At 43.0% G+C, this 20157-nt stretch overlaps 2 protein-coding genes across 8 annotated transcripts in view; one reads left to right on the top strand and one right to left on the bottom strand.

Annotated features, from left to right (window-relative positions):
* CLN6 (CLN6 transmembrane ER protein) overlaps positions 1–3191 on the bottom strand; it is a 45628-nt gene extending 42437 nt beyond the window's left edge. Inside the window, exons 1-3 of one of the 7 annotated variants that reach the window (XM_042941575.1) lie at positions 2951–3191; positions 2136–2179; positions 41–101 (exon numbers count right to left, since the gene is read on the bottom strand). In XM_042941575.1, coding sequence (XP_042797509.1) covers positions 41–101; positions 2136–2174 — 100 coding nt within the window. In that variant the 5' untranslated portion in view covers positions 2175–2179; positions 2951–3191. The other 6 variants (XM_042941574.1, XM_042941577.1, XM_042941576.1 and 3 more) reach the window with 6 other exon arrangements.
* A 387-nt stretch (positions 3192–3578) lies between these two features.
* FEM1B (fem-1 homolog B) lies at positions 3579–15844 on the top strand. The gene is made up of 2 exons (XM_042941573.1): positions 3579–4140; positions 13886–15844. Exons 1-2 carry the CDS (start codon positions 3893–3895, stop codon positions 15519–15521), a joined length of 1884 nt encoding a protein of 627 aa, XP_042797507.1. The 5' UTR covers positions 3579–3892; the 3' UTR covers positions 15522–15844.
* The last annotated feature ends 4313 nt before the right edge of the window (positions 15845–20157 follow it).

Below are 20157 nucleotides of genomic sequence, written 5' to 3'. Positions count from 1 at the left end.
GGATGGGAACTAGGGAGAATGGGAACTAATATGTACTGACCTGCACTCCTCTGCAGGACCAGGCTGGGTGAAGGAGCTTGCATGTTGCCATCATGCCAACCCTGCAAGAAAAGTATTAACTCCATTGTAGAAATCTGCCCAAGGCCACAGCTAGCCTATGGAGAAGGGAGTCCAACCCAGATCTATTCAATGCCAAGGGTCATCCTTTATACAAAATCTGAGAAACTCCACTGACTCAGAGCTATAAGGCCAAGTCAACCTGGCTTGGGGAAAGGACTGCTCCAGGGAGGGAAGGTATAGTTTATTCCGCTTTAAGGCCTCCTCCCAAATCCCCCAGGAGATGAAGCACTGGAGGTGAGTTCTGTCTTTGGTCCAGGTAGAAGATTGCCGTTTGTTGCAAAAAAATTGATCTCCATCAGGCTGTTACTACTTGTGGTTATATTTAACTATTGTTCAGTTGCTCAGTTGCTTTTTGTCATGGGGGTGGGGAATAGGTGAGAAGCCCAAGGAACTATTTCTGGGCTCTGGCCTTTGGGAAAGCAACCTTGTCCTGTTTACACATCCTCCCTCCGGATTTGCACAACCTGACCACAGAAAGGTCACCCTCCAAGCCCAGGTAAATAGAGGCAACCAAATAGTCTCCAGTTAGCCAATGGCTATTGAGCAACCAAGGGAGCCCAGAACCCTATACGAGGCAACTATGATAAATGTAGAAGAAAAGAGCAGCGTCAGACTCCTTGGACTGCTGGAGCAGAAGCATAGTCCTATCTGGGGGCGGAGGTCCCACAGTGCAAGTTCCAAGCCCCTCTCTCACATGACTCTTGGGCCAGTCACCCCTCCTAGCAACCACCCAGTAATACCACCAAGCTGAGGTGTCAGCACTAGCATGAACCCTAGTTTATCTTGTAGGGTGAGAGGAGCAAGAAGGAAGTCTCTTATTCAGCAGTGAATAATAGATGGATGAATCAGGTCTCCTTCAGAAAACAAAACTGAAGGGAAGAAGGGGCCTGTGTCTGTCACCTTCTTCAAAAAGTCAGGTGGGAAAAAAAAAATGATGTAGGACAAGAGGCTGGCTCTGGGGGAGAGAAGGGATGCGGAGCCTGGTTGCTCTACAGAGCTCAGGAAGGAAGCCAGTTGGAAGGGAGCCCCCAGGTCACACATCTGAATATGTCACTGCCAAGTCCCCAGAAACCAAAAAGCCTGCATCAGCCTGTCAGGAACTGGATATTCTGCCAATCCTGAACCCCCAGAACCAACCTGCTTCCTCCTCTTTTCCACCAGCTATTTCAGACTCTACCAGTGGAAGCTCATCTTCAGCCCTCATTCTCTTTTTCAAAAAATTTTTTAATGTTTTATTTATTTTTGAGAGAGAGAGAGAGAGCGAGCGAGCAGGGGAAGGGCAGAGAGAGGGAGGCACAGAATCCGAAGCAGGCTCCAGGCTCTGAGCTGTCAGCACAGAGCACAATTCAGGGCTCGAACCTGTGAACGGTGAGATCATGACCTGAGTTGAAGTCAGACACTTAACCGACTGAGCCATCAAGGTGTCTTTGGAGGAGAGAATTTGAGAAGTGGCCAAACCCCACCAATAGCTCTGTAACTGAGGGGAGGTCTTCACCAACTAGGATTGGGATGGGGGCTAAACAGAATATGTACACTTGTTGAGCCCAGCGTGGTCCCTTGGGACCAAATACATGTATTTGTTCTTTCTCTGTGATAGATATTGTCCTTTGGGGGATCGGGGGGCGGGGGGAGAGAGAAAACTTCTCAGTTTGCACATTTTGTGACTGCCCCAGGAGCTTCATCACCTCCCCTTCTACCATCGTAATCCAAGACCTTTCTTCCTAAATGGCCTTCCTGCTTCCTATTGGGTCCTAGAGTTTATTCTCCATATAGCAGCCAGAGAGATCTTTTTAACAACATAAATTGTGGGGCACCTGCGTGGCTCAGTCTGTTACGCGCCTAACTTCCGCTCGGGTCATGATCTCACGGTCTGTGAGTTTGAGGTCTTCATTGGGCTCTGTGCTGTCAGGACAGAGTCTGCTTGGGATCCTGGGTCCCCCTTCCTATCTGTCCCTCCCCCGCTCATTCTCTCTCCCTCCTCTCAAAATAAAGAAACTTAAAACATAAATCCTTACCTTGTCACTTTCTTGTTTAAAACTGTTCAAATGCCCCATCACACCTAAGAGTCGAATTTAAACAGTTCGCCATGGGTGACCTGCACCCCGCTGACTCCACCTCCCATCATTCTTCCTCGGGGCCCATTCTGATGCAGCCACACAGACCTTTGTGTCTGAGCTCACGAAGCCTATGACCTCTTCAGGGCTTTGGTACTAGCTTTCCCCTTTGCCCAGAATACCCTTTGTTTCTACCTGTCATGGAGGACTTGTCTGACCACTCAAACGAATTGGCCCACCGCCCCCCCCCCCACTCACCCCCATGAGTGATACTGACTCAACCAGTCTCGTCTAGTATTCGCTTACTCGTTCATTGTCTGTCTTCCCCACAACAACACAAGCCCCAGAAGGGAAGGCACTGTGTCTATCACTGAATCTCTAGTGCCAAGCAGAACCTGGCGCGTAGATCTCTAGTATTCGTCAGATAAATGAGCTTTTCAAATCTGAACAATCCTGAGAGGTATGTGAGAAGACGGAGGTTCTGTCAGACTCTGGATCAGAGTCCTGGTCGGTCTGAATACAGTCCTCGCCTTCCTTCCAGACACCTCGTCCCTTTCCACCGCGGAAGCAGCTCCCCTACCCCTCCTCACTTAATCCCCCTCTCCTGGAGGGATAGGCCGGAATTCCAATCTTGTCTCCGAGCCTGGTGCCAGCTCCCAAGTCCTCTCACGTTTCGGGGACTCAGAGACGCCACCCTTTTCTTAAAACGGACCCTGTCGGGTGCGTGCAACCCCCCTTCCCTGGGTCCCCAATCAGGGCAGAGAGGAGTCCCGCACCATCTATGGTAAAACCGGGCGGGCCCCCTAGCCCACCGGTGGTATCGCCTCAACTCCCCGACTCTGTCCCTCTCCCTGCTAGGGAGCCCCTGGGCCGCGTGGGGGCGAGGAGGAGGCTCCAGGCGTCAAGGGCAACGAGGACATTCAGGCCCGAATTGGGGATGGGCCAACTTGGCGCAGTAGAACCTTTCTTCAGCGAGGCCTCGTTTGCCGGCCGGGCGGCTTTGGAGGAGACACCCGGCTTAACCGTCCCTCCCGCTCGCACCCTCCCCCTCCCGGCCCAGTCTGCGGAGGCGCGCCTTCCTGCCCGCCCCAAGTTCGGGGGCTGCTGCCGCGGGAGCGTTCCGCCTCGCTCCGGAGGCCCCCCAGGCGTGGAGCTCCGAAGCCTTCGGCAGCGTCTGGCGCTTCGGAGCTGTGGTGGGCGAGGGCCCGCGGGTTTCCTCCAGCTGGGGAGGACGCAGAGCGGAGGCGGAGGCCGAGGAGGTTCCAGGCCCGAGGCCCGGCGGGCCGGGGCGAGGGAGACGCGCCCACCATTCGCCATCCCGGGCGCGAGCGGTCCTCTAGGGACCTCGCCGGCGACCCGTAGCTCGGGCACGCGCCTGTCGCAGCCCGCAGGAAGGAGGGGTCCGGCCTGAGGCCCAGGGCGGCGGCCGCCATGGAGATCCCCTCGGCCCAGGGCCGGCGCCTAGGGCCTTGGGGGCGGCCCTGACCGCCTTCCTCCCTGCCCGGACCGGGTCGCGGACGTGCCCCCTGCGGCATTCGGCCACCTCTGCGTCTCCGCCCTCCCCGGGCCGCGCTGCTGCCTGGGCGCGGCGGCGGCGACGGCGCCCTGTTGAATGGGCTGTGAGGGCCCAGGTTTGAAGCGCTGGCGAACGCGGCCTCCGGGGGCGCAAGGCAGCAGCAGCGGTGGCGACCAAACGGGTGTTGGAGTTGGCGGCGGCCATGGAGGGCCTGGCTGGCTATGTATACAAGGCGGCCAGCGAGGGCAAGGTGCTGACCCTGGCCGCCTTGCTTCTCAACCGGTCTGAAAGCGACATCCGCTATCTGCTGGGCTATGTCAGCCAGCAGGGAGGGCAGCGCTCCACGCCCCTCATCATCGCGGCCCGCAATGGGCACGCCAAGGTGGTGCGCTTGCTGTTAGAACATTACCGGGTGCAGACTCAGCAGACGGGCACCGTTCGCTTCGACGGGTAGGTACATCCCAAACCCTCTCCAAGCGCTCCGAGAGCCCCCCGCTCCCCCCGCCTCCACTGTCTCTTCCTAGAGGTATCACTGCTTCCTTTCTGTGCATCCTCCTGCCGCATTAATGACCACTTCATCTTCCAGGGCTAATACTTCATCCCGTGTGTTGCTCATCCTCCTTGGTGCCTACCCCTCATTCCCTCTCCTCTGTGCGTAAATAGCCACACCTCTGTCTTGATATCTGATCGGTATTCTTCTCCACTAGAGAGTCTGTGAGCAAGTGGTATGGAGGAGGTGCACCTTTCCAGGTTTTACCTTTGTCGATGGTGGGGGTCGGAACCGAGAGCAGAAATTAACGCTGTCGGCAATTAACATCGAAGACTTCTGTTTGATGACTTAGTTGGTCACCCCGTTTTTACTCCTTCAAGTGATGGTCCCTTCAGGCAGGTTGCTGGGGCCTTCATGTCCAAATAAGCGCCTAGAACTCCAGCGTCTGGAGGGGTGGTCGGGCAGCCAGACGTCCCAAGACATGATTCTGACTCTTCCACGTTCCTCGGGGTAGAGATGTTGGCTGCAAAAATGGCCCTGGGACTGGTATAGCAGATGATGCCATTGTTAATACACGTTATCTTGTGATATTGTGAGGAAACTTGATTGTTTGCTCTTTTTTGAGATGGGGAGTTAAATTCATATTGTCGCAGTTAAAGTTTGGTTTTTAGGTCTAATTGTACATATTTTTGGGGTGTGATAATAGTTAATGCAGAATTGTCAGGTTTGACAGTGTCTGCTGTGCTGGATGATTATAAAGTGTTTTACAGATTACAAACTTCATTGATTGCACTTGTATTTGTTGACTTTTGTGCCAGTATATGAGCCATTCTAGCATTTTTTTTTTTTTTTTCTTTTTGAGGTGGATGTGGTCCAAGCACAAAGATATGTGTCTTTAGTTTTGGTGATTGAGAACTGCTTGGTTAAAACCGCATTGAAAAAGCACTTCTTGGTGATGACTAGGACGTTGTTGAATTTTGGTTGATTCTTTTTTACGTTTAAATAATAAAAGCTTTTTCTTCTGTTTTAGATGAGAAGAAAATATTTTAGAGTATTACATTTTAATGAAACGATAGCCTGTGTTGGTGGTTAATCTACGGTGCCACCTCCCTAGACATTCAGGAGATGGTCTTCTTCCTGTTGATGAAAGATGGCAACCTGATTCGTGTTTGCTTTCCCTTACTGGCTTCTGTGTCCTTTCTATAACTCCCTGCATTCCCACAGCCTTTCCTATACCTGGAGAAGTGCCACAGAATGACCCCTGAACTTCCAGCACCATTCCAGTTGTACAGGTGCATGCATTCATTGAGATATAACAGCTCCTGGGAACACCGCAGCTAAGGAACTTGCTGAGGCCTGTTGGGAAGAGGGGAGAATAGTGGTGAGAAAAAATAGTTTCCTAAAGTATTTGGAAAGGCTTTGCTTACTGCTGTCTTCCTTAACTATCAAAGAGAAAGGTATTTTGAGATGGAATCAAAAGAACTTGAAATGACTAGAAATGATTAGAAATACAGCACTGAGCCTGTATAGTAGTGTATCTTGCCCGGTGTTCTCCCCCGGCCAATAAAATCAAAGAGTTCAGTGGGCAAACACTTACCGAACTCCCGTGTGCCAGGCTCTGTGGTAGGGATTGGGTATGCAGAGGTGAGTAACGTACTGTTCCCACCGTGGGGGAAGACAGTCTAGCGGGGGAGACACAAATAGCTATATAAATGAATAATTACAGATGCCTTGCCATTTAGAGTTTTAGAAGTCTTTGGGACTGCTGAGGGAGTACGAGAAGAGGAAGTGCTCAGCTTTGCCTGGGGGAATCAGGGAAGGCTTCCTGGGTAAGGTGATGTCAGAGTTGGATCTTAAAAGAAGTGAGAGAGAGAGAGGCAACAGCCTGGCGAACTTGCAGTGACCAGTGTTTCAGTGTGTTTCAGTGTGGTCATAGGAAGGGATTCAAGCCGGGGAAATTGAGAAGAGATTGTGGGAGACTGGAGAGAGGTGGAGGCCAGATTTTGATGACCCTTGTGGGAAACAGCGAGTCGGATTGGTGAGGCTGTAGTTGCGAGCGGTTCTGCGTTTGAGATTTTGGCCAAGCGTTCTTTGTGTTCTTCAGTCTGCCTTTTTGGTTTGTGGATTGTTACAATTATGAATTTCTTGGCTGCTATGCAAAGGCAGTGGAGAATTTTATTTATTAAATGCCCGCAGTGGGCCTAGCCCTATTTATTACATCTTCTGTGGAGGATACAGAAAAAAATGGCAAGGTTTCTACGTTTGAGGAGCTTACCAATTAATTAACAAGGGAGAATTGAAGTTCATGGCCACCTTTCTGCCCACTCACAGCACTCTGAGATTTTGCGGCTTATTCCCGTCATTTTGGCATTTCAGAACTAGATAAAAAAGAGTGTTATTTGCAAATGTCATGATTTCACTTTGCACTCATTCCAGACATTGTGAAAATGGCCTGAATGCGGTGTTAACAATATGAAGCTCACTCATCCGTTGGGGGCTGGCTTTTTGAGAAGTACTTAGCTAAAATCCCCCCTTAGGTTCCATTGGCACTTGAGAACCATGGCCAGGTGGGGACTAGCAGGTTCTCTCTGAGTGCTGAGCTAGATTGGTGTTTCCTAGTTTTTGGTCACTTGTGTACCATCTTCACAATTTTTTGTCAGATTGTTCATTATTCTGTTATTTGCTCGATTTTTTTTTTAAGTTTCACTTCTTATCTTCATTCTAAGCAACGGTTATCTATGTGATTATGGGTTTGATATAGTATGTATTGTGTGTGTGTGAGAGAGAGAAAGAGAGACATTAAATATCTTATTTAAAAAAGTTATTTTTAAGTCTATGTTCTGCCTAAAAATTTCTGTTATACCTTAGGAAACTAAAGTGGATTCATAATAGAGTCTCAAGGAGGAAGGGACTACCTACACCTACCTAGATCAAGCCCCACGGTGATATTTGAGCCCTTGTTCATATTTTTAGGAGGAACATTTGAGATTATTTTACTTATGGCTTAATATGCGAAGACTAAAATTGACAGACAAGTAGGCAAGAAAAATTACTTGAGTGGAAATGAAAGAGCCTTTAGTTGGAGAATGGAAAACTATTAAGAATGTTACAGAAACGGAACAGAACAGAGGTGAGGTGTCACGTGACCATGGAATATTGTGTTGGCCTGAGTTCCTAGGGCCCACCGCCAGCTCTGGGCCAGAGTTTGTGGGGAACCCTTATGCTAAAAGAGGTTTGCTGACAAGGATGGGAAGGAGAACAGGACCTCTGGGAATTCTGAGGCTCTTTGTTGAGTTCTCTTATTTTAAAGTCGGTGCTAGTACTAATACTTTCAATGTCCTGGTAGAGGGCAGGCATGAGGGGCACATCATCATTTGACTTCATTTAAAAGTCGTTGTTGGGGAGTATATATTTTAAGAAACTGCACTTGATCTAGTAAATGATTTTAAGGACTTTGGTTAAAATAAAGTAGTGATCATTTACATTTAATGAATTTTTATTTCCATTTCAAATGCTTGAACCAGACATTTTTATTTCAAATTGAACCAGGAAATAGTTCAGTTTAGTTTTGTGATCAGAAAGGTTATCTTTTATTGTGAAATGTTTCTGTCATCTGGTGTGTGTGTGTGCATTTTGTTTAAAAAGGTGAATGTCAGATTTAGTTTCTTGATATTTATGTATTTACTTACTTAATTTTATTATTATTATTTTTTTTTATGTATCTCTACCCCCAACATGGGGCTCGAACTCACGACCCCAAGATCAAGAGTCGCACGCTCCACCGACTGAGCCAGCCAGGTGCCCCGGTTTCTTGATTTTTAAAATGAAATACATAATAGGGAGTTTGCATTGCAGTTTGGACTGAGTCTAGAAAGATCATTGTTTTGTAGTGCTTCTCCCATATGCACTAAGTACATATTGCGTTAATTTTATTATATTTTTATTTTCTGTTATAAATGTGTTTGGTATGTTGTTTTGAGGCAGTCTGTGCTCATAATTTCAGCTGAATTTTATGGACAAAGGAACGTCATAGATTTTAGGCTTATAATTCCCTTTAATCTGTTTAATTTTTTGTTTAGATGTAGAAATGCAAAATTTACTAAGGCTAGTGTTTCCGAAGGACTGGTCATTTTCTAATACATTCTGCAGTGAATATTTTGTCCTAAACTATTTATTTATTTATTAAAAATTTTAAGATTTATTTTAGAGTGAGTGAGTGGGGGGAGGGGCAGAGGGAGGGAGGGAGGGAGGGAGAGAGAGAGGGAGAGAGAGAGAGAGAGAGAGAGAGAGAGAGAGAGAGAGAATATCTCAAGCAGACTCTATGCTCAGCAAGGAGCCCTACGTGGGGCTTGATCTTACACCCTGAGCCAAAATCAAGAGTTGGATTCTCAGACTGACTGAGCCACCCAGATGCCCCTGTCCTAAACTATTTAAAAATTTTAATTGCCTCAATAAAAATAGATAATTGAAACTTTCTTGAGGCTTCTGTCACATCGTTATATGGAAAAATGGAAATGATTAGGCTGCACCACAGAAAGTGTATTTTTAAAGTGCAAGGGAACTGGGGCGCCTGGGTGGCTCATTCGGTTAAGCGTCCGACTTTGGCTCAGGTCATGATCTCGCAGTTCATGAGCTCCAGCACTGCGTTGGGCTCTGTGCTGACAGCTCTGAACCTGGAGCCTTTTCAGATTCTGTGTGTCTCTCTCTCTGCCCCTCCCCCGCTTGCACTCTTGTCTCTTTCTCTTTCAAAAATAAACATTAAAAAAAATAATAAAGTGCAAGAAAACATTTAACTATGTAAATGTAACTATATATTAACTATGTATTCATTTTTGATAGACTAATCATCAGTTTCAAAATGCTTTTTAAAGTTAAGTGTTTGAACAATGTCATGTGTTATGTTTCCTTACGTTTGATGCATTTTATAGTTTCTAGAGTAATATTGTGTTTCAATCTCATGTAAACCTTTTAGTTACATATCTGTAAAATGAGCATAATAATAATATCGACCTTGTAGGGTCACTGGGAGGAGGGCATCGTGAGGATTGAATGAGATACATTGCATGTTGAGTACTTAATACAGTGAGTGCTTGGCACATGGAAAATATTTATTAGCTATTTTTGTTCATTTGAACTTTTGTTCATTTAAATTTTTTCTTTAATTGTGTCTCATTTTTGTTTTTAATTATGCATATTTTTAGTTAAGGTATAATATCTAGTAAGGTGCATAAAGTTTAAGTGGATAGGGGCACCTGGGTGGCTCAGCTCGTTAAGCATCTGATTCCCATCTGGCCTCAGGTCATGATCTCTTGGTTCGTCAAAGCTCGGCATCAGGTTCTGTGTCGTCAGTGAGGAACCAGCTTGGGATTCTCTCTCTGCTCCTCCCCTGCTCACTCTGTCTCTCAAAATAAATGAGTAAACTTAAAAATAAAAAAAAATTTTAACTGTACAATGTGATAAAATTTTAATATGTTTACATCCATGTAAACACCTTCTAGATCAGTATGCAGGACATTTTAATCATTGTTTCCCTTGTGCCCTTTCTCCATCAGTTCCTCTCCTTTTCCTTCTCAGAAGTAAAGATTATTCTGACTTCTATTATTATATATTAGTTTTGCCTATATTTGAACTTCCTGTAAAGGGAATCATACAGTATACTCATCTGTCTCTTTTTTTGCTTAACACATCATCTATGAGATTCGTCTGTGTAGTTGCATGTATCGGGGTTTTTTTATGCTCTGTAGTATTCCATTGTATGAACCTACGGCAGCTTATTTATCCTGCACCAGATATTGTAGGTGTTTCCAGTGTTTGACTTCTACAAATAAAGCTGCTGTGACCATTTTTATGTAAATGTCTTCACTGGTGGATATTCGTGTTCATTTCTCTTCAGTTATATGCCAAGGGGTAGAATTGCTGGGTCAGGGGGTTGGTGTATTGCTGAACAGTTTTTCCAAAGTGGCTGGAAATATTACATTCCTACCAGCAATGAGCGTTTGAGTTGCTTCACATCCTGGCCAACACTTAGTATTGTCATGTCAGTCTTACTAATTTTAGCCATTCTGGTGGCTGTGTATTGGTGACTCCTGGTTTTAATTTGCATTTCCCTCGTGAGTAATTATCTTGCACATTTTTTTCATATGTTTATTGGTCACTTGACTATCTTCTTTTGTGAAGTGTACTCATTTAGTCTTTTCACCCATTTTTTAGTTAGGTTGTTTGCCTTTTCTTATTGATTTGTGAATTACATTTAATGGAAATATCTTCTCCCAGTGAGTGGACTGCATATTCACTTTCTTCACAATATCTTTTGGTGAATTGAAGTTCTTAATTTTAATGAAGTCAAATAAATCAGTTTTTTCTATGATTAGTGCTTTTTTTGCATTCTGTTTAAGAAATGGTCATTAACTCCAAGGTCATTAAGATAGCCTTTTTTTTTTTTTAGAAGCTTTTATTGTTTTGCTTTTAGATATAGATGTATGCCACTTCTCTAATTTTTATGCATAGTGTGAGGTAAAAGTCGAAGTTACTTTTTTCCCATACAGATACTTAGTTGCTTTAGGACCATTTTTTTAAAAAGAGACCATACTTTCTACCTGATTTTCAGTGGAGCTTTCGTCATAAATCAAGAGACTATGGGGCGCCTGGGTGGCTCAGAAAGTTGTGTCCGACTCTGGATTTCGGCTCAGGTCATGATCTCAGGGTTGTGGGATTGAGCTCTGCTCAGCGTGGAGCCTGCTGGAAATTCTGTCTCTCTTCCTCTCCTTCTCCTCTGCTTGTGTGTGCTCTCTCTCTCAAAGATTAAAATAAAATAAAATGAATTAAAAAACTATGTGTGTGAATCTACTTCTGGATTTTTGTTGTTGTTGTTCTATTGATACACTTGTCTATCCTTGTGCCAGTGATACATTATCTTAATTACTGTAGTTGCCCTTTTTTTTTCCTTTCAAGATCCTCTTGGTTGTTCTAGGTCCATTGCATTTCTGTATTCCTTTTAGGATTAATTTGTCAATCTCTACATGTGTGGCTATGCCCGCATGCGCGCGCGCGCGCGCGCACACACACACACACACACACACACACACACACACACTGTCTCTCTCATCCACCCCTGCTGGGATTTTGGTTGGAATGCATTGACTCTATAGATCATTTTGGTGGAGAATTAACATCTTAACACTATTGAGTCTTCTAACTATGAACATGGAATATTTCTCCATTTATTTAGACCTTTATCTCAGGAATGTTTTGTAGTTTTCAGTGTAGAACTCATATATTTTTCATTAGATTTATTACTAGGTACTGATATTTTCTGATGCTGTCACAAATGATATTTTTTTGGTAGTGAAAGAAAAATGTTTTGAACTTCGTATAATCATGACAATAAAAATGTTAATGAATTTTAATTTTACTGAATTGTTTGCAAAAGGTACAGTCAGCAGCCATTAAAACCATCACTGATGTATTGTCTTCTTTTTAGGACTTCTACTTTAGTTTAAAAAATCAATTAACAAATGGCACTTACAAAAAATAAAATTTAGAAAAGAAACTTCAGAAACCTGGTTTTTTCTTCTTCGAGGTTTGTCTTCCATACAGTAAAAGGCACAGATCTTAAGTGTGCACTTTGATGAGTTTTTTTGCCCTAAATATCCACCCATGTAGCCACTACCCAGGGTCAAGATATAGGACATTTCCAGCAGCTTTAAGCCTCTTCCCAGTCAGTCCTACCCCTTTCCCATAGGTAACTGCGTAAGTCCTTGTTAGAAGACTTTTGTGTCATTTTATGTCACTTGAAAGTGAAGAAGTAACTGCCTGAATTGTTATAAAGTGGGTCTTTTGTTTTTAGCAGAAACAACAGACCGATGGTGTTTTGGGGGTGTTGTTAATTGGAGTTAAACTGTGATGTTTTTATTATACCAGAGGAATTATACTCTTCCATTTCATGGACGATATAATTTGACCTGTGTTATAACATAAGGCTGTATAGTGAGGAGCTCAGCAGTGAGGTTTTTAGTATAGATTCTTAACTCTAGTAAATATTGCTTTTGTTTGATCTTTTTCCTTAACACTTCCAAGTGTACTTATTTCAGTGGTTCAAGCACAGTAGATGTAAGTATCTGTAGCAAAAATCTACTTTTTAGGGCTGATGCTTAGTAACGCGATAAAAAGTTGAGAAATTGACGTTGGGGAAAAATTGAAGGTAGACAGATCGACAAGATTGGCCTCCTTGCACGTCTGATTTTATGTAAGTAGTGAACCTCGTGTATATGAGGCAATAAGTAAGTGGTGACTATGAAGCCAAAAAGTGCAAGCACAGACTGAAGGTCAGGGAAGACGCCCACCTGTTTTTAGGAAAATGCTAATTGTTTCCTGCTCTTAATATTTCCCCCCAGTGATTTTGTTGAAGAACATACATAAACCCCTAATGTACGCACATATATACATGCATATTTTTAAGACTTTTACATTTTTTAAATTTATTTTTATTTTTTGAGAGAGGTTGTATGTGCACGCACATACGCACAAACCGGGGAGGGGCTGAGGGAGAGAGAGGATCTTAAGCAGTTTCCATGATCCATGTGGAGCCAGACTTGGGGCTCGATGCCATGAACTGTGAGATCACGACCTGAGCTGAAATCAAGAGTTAGCACAACCCACTGAGCTAGCTACCCAGGCACCCCTTGAGACTTCTTTTTATTTATTTATTTATTTTTGAAAGAGAGAGACAGAGCGTGAGCAAGGGGAGGGGCAGAGAGGGAGATACAGAATCTGAAGCAGGCTCCAGGTTCTGAGTTGCCAGCTCAGAGCCCAATGCGGGGCTCGAACCCACGAACTGAGATCATGACCTGAAGTGAAGTCAGACGCATAAGTGACCCAGCCACCCAGGGCACCCCAGAGACTTTTAAATTGGAGTATAACAGAAATGCACTAATTGAACGTGTTTTTTCAGAAAGGGAACATACTTGTTTAATAAAGTTCCTTTTGTGCTTTCTCCCACTCTCTACTCCCCTTAAAGGTAAACAGTGTCCTTCTGACTTCCGACACTACAGATAGGTATATGCATGTAGTAATATAATATGTACTATGTTTGGTTGACTTTTGCTCAGCATTATGTTTATGTGATCCTTCCATATTGTATGGAGCGGGAAGTTTTTCATTCTCACGGCTGTGGTAGAGGTATATATTTGATTAGCTCAGATAATCTTAGGAAAAAGTTATCTGCTTAAATCCTTGTTTTCCTAAAGCAGTTTTCTAACACAGCGTCAATATAGGGATTAGGGTAGCTTTCTTACTGACATATAGAGAGAAACTCTGGTCCCTGAAGGATCCTGGGAAGGAGGAACATGCTTTTTCTTAAGAGCCAGTGCATCAACTGGGTGGTAAAGAAGTTACGAGCCTCCGTACATTTCCTCTGTGTTTTCTGAAATGTATTTACTTTTGCTAGTAAAAAGTTGGTGATTTTTTTTTTTAGGGTTATATACGTTGGTAATAACAGTAATAGATAGCTAACATTTATTGAGCTTATGCAAGGTATAAGTACAATGCAACATGCTTAAGTCACCTGATTTTATTTTCACACAAACTAACGCTTTATTTGCATTCTGTAGATTGAGGGTTTTGGTCAGTGCAAACGAATACATTCTTTAAACTTCTCTCAGGGCACGTGGCCTCTATTTTCTGACGGTTTGTTCTTTTCACGAACAGGTATGTGATTGATGGCGCCACCGCTCTTTGGTGTGCAGCAGGAGCTGGACATTTTGAAGTTGTTAAACTTCTAGTCAGCCATGGAGCCAACGTGAACCACACCACAGTAACTAACTCGACCCCCCTGCGGGCGGCATGCTTTGATGGCAGACTGGACATTGTGAAATACTTGGTTGAAAATAATGCCAACATCAGCATTGCCAACAAATACGACAACACCTGCCTGATGATTGCAGCGTACAAGGGACACACTGACGTGGTCAGATACCTTTTAGAACAACGTGCCGATCCCAATGCTAAAGCACATTGTGGAGCCACAGCCTTGCACTTTGCAGCTGAAGCCGGGCACATAGATATCGTGAAAGAGCTGATAAAATGGCGTGCTGCTATAGTAGTGAACGGCCATGGGATGACGCCATTAAAAGTAGCTGCCGAAAGCTGTAAAGCCGATGTCGTCGAACTGTTACTCTCTCATGCTGATTGCGACCGAAGAAGTCGGATTGAAGCTCTGGAACTCTTGGGTGCCTCCTTTGCAAATGACCGCGAGAACTATGACATCATGAAGACGTACCACTATTTATATTTAGCCATGTTGGAGAGGTTTCAAGATGGTGATAACATTCTGGAGAAAGAGGTCCTCCCACCAATCCATGCTTATGGGAATAGAACTGAATGTAGAAATCCTCAGGAACTGGAATCCATTCGGCAAGACAGAGATGCTCTTCACATGGAAGGCCTTATAGTTCGGGAACGGATTTTAGGTGCTGACAATATTGATGTTTCCCATCCCATCATTTACAGGGGAGCCGTTTATGCGGATAACATGGAATTCGAACAGTGTATCAAGTTGTGGCTGCACGCCCTGCACCTGAGACAGAAAGGTAACCGGAATACCCACAAGGATCTTCTTCGATTCGCTCAAGTTTTCTCACAGATGATACATTTGAATGAAACTGTGAAGGCCCCAGACATAGAATGTGTTTTGAGATGCAGTGTTTTGGAAATAGAACAAAGTATGAACAGAGTAAAAAATATCCCAGATGCTGATGTCCACAATGCTATGGACAATTATGAATGTAATCTCTATACCTTTCTGTATTTAGTGTGCATCTCCACCAAAACACAGTGCAGTGAAGAAGATCAGTGCAAAATTAACAAGCAGATCTACAACCTGATTCACCTGGATCCCAGAACTCGGGAAGGTTTCACCCTGCTGCATCTAGCTGTCAACTCGAACACCCCGGTTGATGATTTCCACACCAATGATGTCTGCAGCTTTCCAAATGCACTTGTCACAAAGCTCCTGCTGGACTGTGGTGCTGAGGTGAATGCAGTAGACAACGAGGGGAACAGTGCCCTTCACATCATCGTTCAGTACAACAGGCCCATCAGTGATTTTTTAACCTTGCACTCTATCATCATCAGCCTGGTTGAAGCTGGCGCCCACACTGACATGACCAATAAACAGAATAAGACTCCGCTAGACAAAAGTACGACTGGGGTATCTGAAATACTACTTAAAACTCAAATGAAGATGAGTCTCAAGTGCCTGGCTGCCCGAGCAGTTCGGGCTAATGACATTAACTACCAAGACCAGATCCCCAGAACTCTTGAAGAGTTTGTTGGATTTCATTAAGTGACTGGATATATAAAATCGTTTAATGTGGTGCTAAAAAGTAAAGGACTTTAATCACAGACAATAGAATTATGTGTTCATAAATTCTGCTTTTCTTTCCATTACCCTTCCTCCCTACCCATCCTTTCTTAGTTCTGTATTTGGTCTTTTTGCCTCATGACATTGACTGATCTCAAATACACTTTAAACAACGCCACATTGTTTAGGTGTAACTATAATCTAAGGTGTCTGGATATTGGTCACTTAATCTTTCTTTCTTTCTTTCTTTCTTTCTTTCTTTCTTTCTTTCTTTCTTAATTGAAGTATAATTGAGATACATTATATTAGTTTCAGGTGTACAACATAATGATTTGACATTTGTATTTTTTTTTTAAGGAATGAATATGAAATATTTTATGTAACAAGGGACGTTTATGATTTGAAGTCAATGTTTTAAAAACTGCCTACAAAAGTATTTCTGTTAAGCCTGTGTCAGCGTGTTATCCTTGCAGCAGTTTTGAGGATTTCATGAAGAAGAACAACTAAAAAGGACCATAAGAGTAACGGGATACCCCGGTGTTCTGCGTGTGCCCAACTGCTGCACGTAGGTTTTGCTCTTCCAATATTTATGCGGAGTGATACGGCACATCGTAACATCAGGAGGATTTCAAAAAACACAACTGCAGATTAATCTGAAAATGTGCTAATTTCATAATAGCTATAAATGTATCAAGTTAAATCCATTGGAATTATTGCATTATGCTGGGTGGTACACACAAAGGAGTAATAGTCTTAAAGCAATTTTTCAGAGAATATCGATGGACTCTTTGCCGTCAGGCTTAAATTCTAAAATTCTTTGGTCTCTGTTTTAAGGTAACTTCTCTAAATTGCAGTAGCCTGCATTTGAACTCAGCTCACAGACATGTAAAAATTATGAATACTGTGTTTTCTTATGAAACAAATTGTCATAATATAGTTACACCTTCTATTTTTGTCCCTTTCTCCCTTTCCTCCTGTGTGGTCTCTTTTAAAAATTGGAAACTACTTTTCCAGAGGGCACTGTTTGTGCCCCCCTCATAAGGTGTTTATGATGGATGAAAAGGAACAAGGATGTTTTTAATTTTTTCACTTTCTTTACTTTGTCCCTTATAATTAGTAGAAAAACCACTAGTGTGGTATAGGAAATGAAATGGTTTTGATGATAAAAGTAATTTGCAATGCTGTCTGGATGGTATTTCTGTCTTGAGAGCTGAAAGTTCAAGCACAAAATGTCACTGATTCTGATAGGCTGTGCAGAGGTCTTTTTGTTTTGTTTTGTTTTGTTTTGATGGCAGCATTTTAAGTGTCAGACTAAAAGAGTATTCTGTGATTATCTTTTAAGCATCACAGAAATTCAAGTAAAGGGTATACACCTATTTCTATTTCTATTGATGTTAAAAAATGATAAAGTAAAATGAGCTATATCTGTATTTTTTCTCTCTAGTGCCAAATGAATGCCTTAGCTACTCGTAGTGCATGGTACTGTAAGTGAAGACCAGCTTTTTTTTTGTTAATGAAAAGCATTATGATGCTGTAACATCAGCTATAAACTAAAAAAAAAAACAAAAACAAAAACAAAGAAACCCCAAATCTGTATGGTTTCAATGAGCATTTTATGTCTGCATATTGTTTGGTGAAGTATAAGAGAAAGGTTGCAGTTGAAACAGTATAAAGCATAAATGACCAAGCCAAAATTAGCACCTAGGGCCTTAAATAAAAGATACCCCACAAAATGAAATAGTTTGAAGGGTGGGAGGGATTGGAAGGGGGGGAACCTTAAAAACTTTTTCCCCTAAGGATGCAAGATACCTTTATGGCCACCGTAGTTCTACTTCATGCTCTTGTTTCCGCTAGGAACGTTTTGATGGCAAATTCTGTCATGGTAACATATTTCTGTTTTCCTAACCTGAGGTCTTTACGAGGAGGGTTTTCAGGATGGTTTGAAGGGAGATACTTGAAAGAGCCCTAATTTGAAAGTTACTGGCCTTGATCCTTCCGGTGCAAATCAAGGAAATACTGTACCTTGCTCTTGGCAACTCTCGTGGCCTGAAAGAGAAAATGCACGTCCTCAAGGTGAGTGAATCACACCTTTTCCACAGCTTAGGTCAGACCCTGTATCTTTCAGACTTCAAGGCCTGTGTCTCTGACAGTCTGAGGAATGGCTATGATACTTGGTATTCAGTTGGTTCCATTATGAATGTGTATGATTTTTAAACACCAAAACTTAAAATACCAGATAATGTTGCATGTTTTAAAAACCATCCCTCTGGCTACCCAGGACCAGCACTCTTTTAGATCTTACGCATTCATAAAATGAGGATGATGATTATATGTACATATTCAGACGTCAAAATTTAATGACAGTGCTTTTGAGAAGGGATGCATGCTGGAGAGCGCAGCTGCTGACTGGAGTGCCGACAAGGTTGGAGAGAGAGTGTGAAGACAGTGGGAATAAACTGTGAGCTCTGCTAATGGTAACATACTTTTCTACTGTAGTGTAGTATGTTGTGCACTCCATTGCTAAGGATCTAATTCTGTCTTGTAAAATAAATCCAAATATGTATTGTGAAACATCTGTATAAAACCATTCTTGAAACAAGTGATCTACATGCCTGTTTTATTTGTTTTTGGTAGAATTATTTTAAGTATGTTTAGCCAAATCCTTCCCAAGCTTAAATGTTTTGTGTGTTTTTAAAAATTTATGATTATTATTATTTTATTATTATTTTTTTTTTAGGAAAATAAATCGGTAAGAAAGGTCAATAGTTCTGTATCTCAGCTCATGAGAACTCCAGGCTGTCTCCATTTTCCAGCCACTTTTGTCATTTTCTGTTTATTATTGGTAGAAGTATGCTTCGGATCGTAAGTCTTCCTTGATAATATTACAAATTCAGTCAAAACTTCTTTGTCTTGCTCAGTAATTGTCCTATAAATTTGGTTGAACGAGAGGCCCAGGAGGATGGATATCTGGGCAAACGAGGTGAAACTTAGGTGGGTTTTCTGCTTTTAAATAAGAGTTGGTGAAACTGAACCCTTGAATTTAGGTGACTCTTCAACTCAAGGAATGGGCAGCAAATCCATCCCCTTGATTAAAGAAGGGGGAAGTTTTTGTTGTGAGAACTCTGACACCACATGGTTTTCTTCACTCTGCTCTGGATTGCTCCAGCAGGCCGCAGTCCCACTACCTTAAGGTTCTTTGCCGTGGGAACTTCAAACAAACGAGCCAAAAAAGCAAGCTTTGGTCTTGCTTGTTTCTGGGAAGGGTTTTGTTTCAGTGTACTACTAGTTGATTAATAACCGATAATTAGGGCAAACCTAGGTAGGTACGATAGCGCTGTTTGAAGTAACAAACCATTCGGGGGGTGCAGCTCCCTAAGTATCAACTCTGTGTCTGGCGAGTGGTTTTGCAAATTACGTATCCCAAGGGAATGACAGCCTGTTCCCAGTCTCCACTGCAGTTGAGGCAGCTACTTTATGGATAGGACCATTTTGGATTACTCGTGCAGAAACTTTCCTTTTTGGGAGCGGGGCGCTGTGAGGAGGTGAGTTGCTGGCCCTTGGGTTACAGTTTTCTGGGTTTAGAAGCATCCAGTGATTGAACTAGTGAGTAGGTGGACAAAAGTAGAAAGGGCTTGTTTTTCTGGTAGATTTTCTGTAAAAATCCTAAATGTTCCTTTTTAGTCTAGCCACAAGTATCTGTGTACAGATGACTCTTCTGTTTTCCTCACTGACTGTGCTGTAACACTGAAATGGGTTAAAGAAAACAAAACTCTGCCTTTTGCTCTATGGAGAGTTACCAGTCCATAGGACGTTAAGCTGGGTGTTTATTTCCACTCTGAAAACGCACAGCTCTGCTCTGGATGCCCTTTCTGGAAGGTAGAAAGCTCCTAGGTACGTGTGGCACCTTGCAGGGCTTTGTCATACACGTCGGGCAGACTTGCCCAAGTCTTCAGATGGCCTGGGTTGTACGTACAGCATCCTCTCTCCCAAATAGGGGATCTGGAATAAGTCCACGGGTAGTGATGGTAGATACATTAATTTTTAAAACTGTAAAGTAAATGTGGTCTCTAGTCCTAGGTTTGTGGTGTGTTCATTTGTGTTAATGTGCAGGGAAGGGACATTGACTTGATGGTTATGGGGAGTATATCTTGATGTGTGTACAGGGGTGAGTATTGCTAAATTATTAACAGCTTTTCATTTCGGGGTGAGTCATGTGATGAGTGGCCTAATCAGCAAAATGAAGGAGCAAAGATGCAAGCTTTGCCCAGTGGTGAAGTAAACAAGGTTTTGTATCTGTCTTTTATCAGGTGTTGTAAAACTTGCGCATGGCTTTTTTTGTTGTGGCTTATTAGTAATTGGTGGAGGAGAAAAGATGAGGAAAACCCCTCAGCTTTGCTAACCACTCTTTTCAGAGGTACATCGTTGGGGAGTAAAATCTGACTGGCCTAATGTGTTGAAAAGATCCTATCCTTTATAATATTCACCCCATCCTGTAATCCTCCGCATCGAGGAACTACATTGTTGTATTCTAGTAATTCACTGTGATTTATAACAAACCAGTGATGTCATTCTCTTGTGCACTTTTGTCAAACCATTTACGTGACTTTAATAAACATAG

Source organism: Panthera leo, chromosome B3 (assembly GCF_018350215.1).
Source record: "Panthera leo isolate Ple1 chromosome B3, P.leo_Ple1_pat1.1, whole genome shotgun sequence".
Classification (NCBI taxonomy): domain Eukaryota; kingdom Metazoa; phylum Chordata; class Mammalia; order Carnivora; family Felidae; genus Panthera; species Panthera leo.
The sequence above is the reverse complement of the archived record's forward strand: the minus strand, read 5'-3'. Positions and strand labels throughout refer to the sequence as shown.

Excerpts from the sequence above, each read along its gene's own strand:
- FEM1B (XM_042941573.1), top strand. The coding sequence starts at position 3,893 with ATGGAGGGCCTGGCTGGCTATGTATACAAGGCGGCCAGCGAGGGCAAG. Across the intron at positions 4,141-13,885 it reads GGCACCGTTCGCTTCGACGG|GTATGTGATTGATGGCGCCA; the intron begins GTAGGTACATCC and ends TTTCACGAACAG.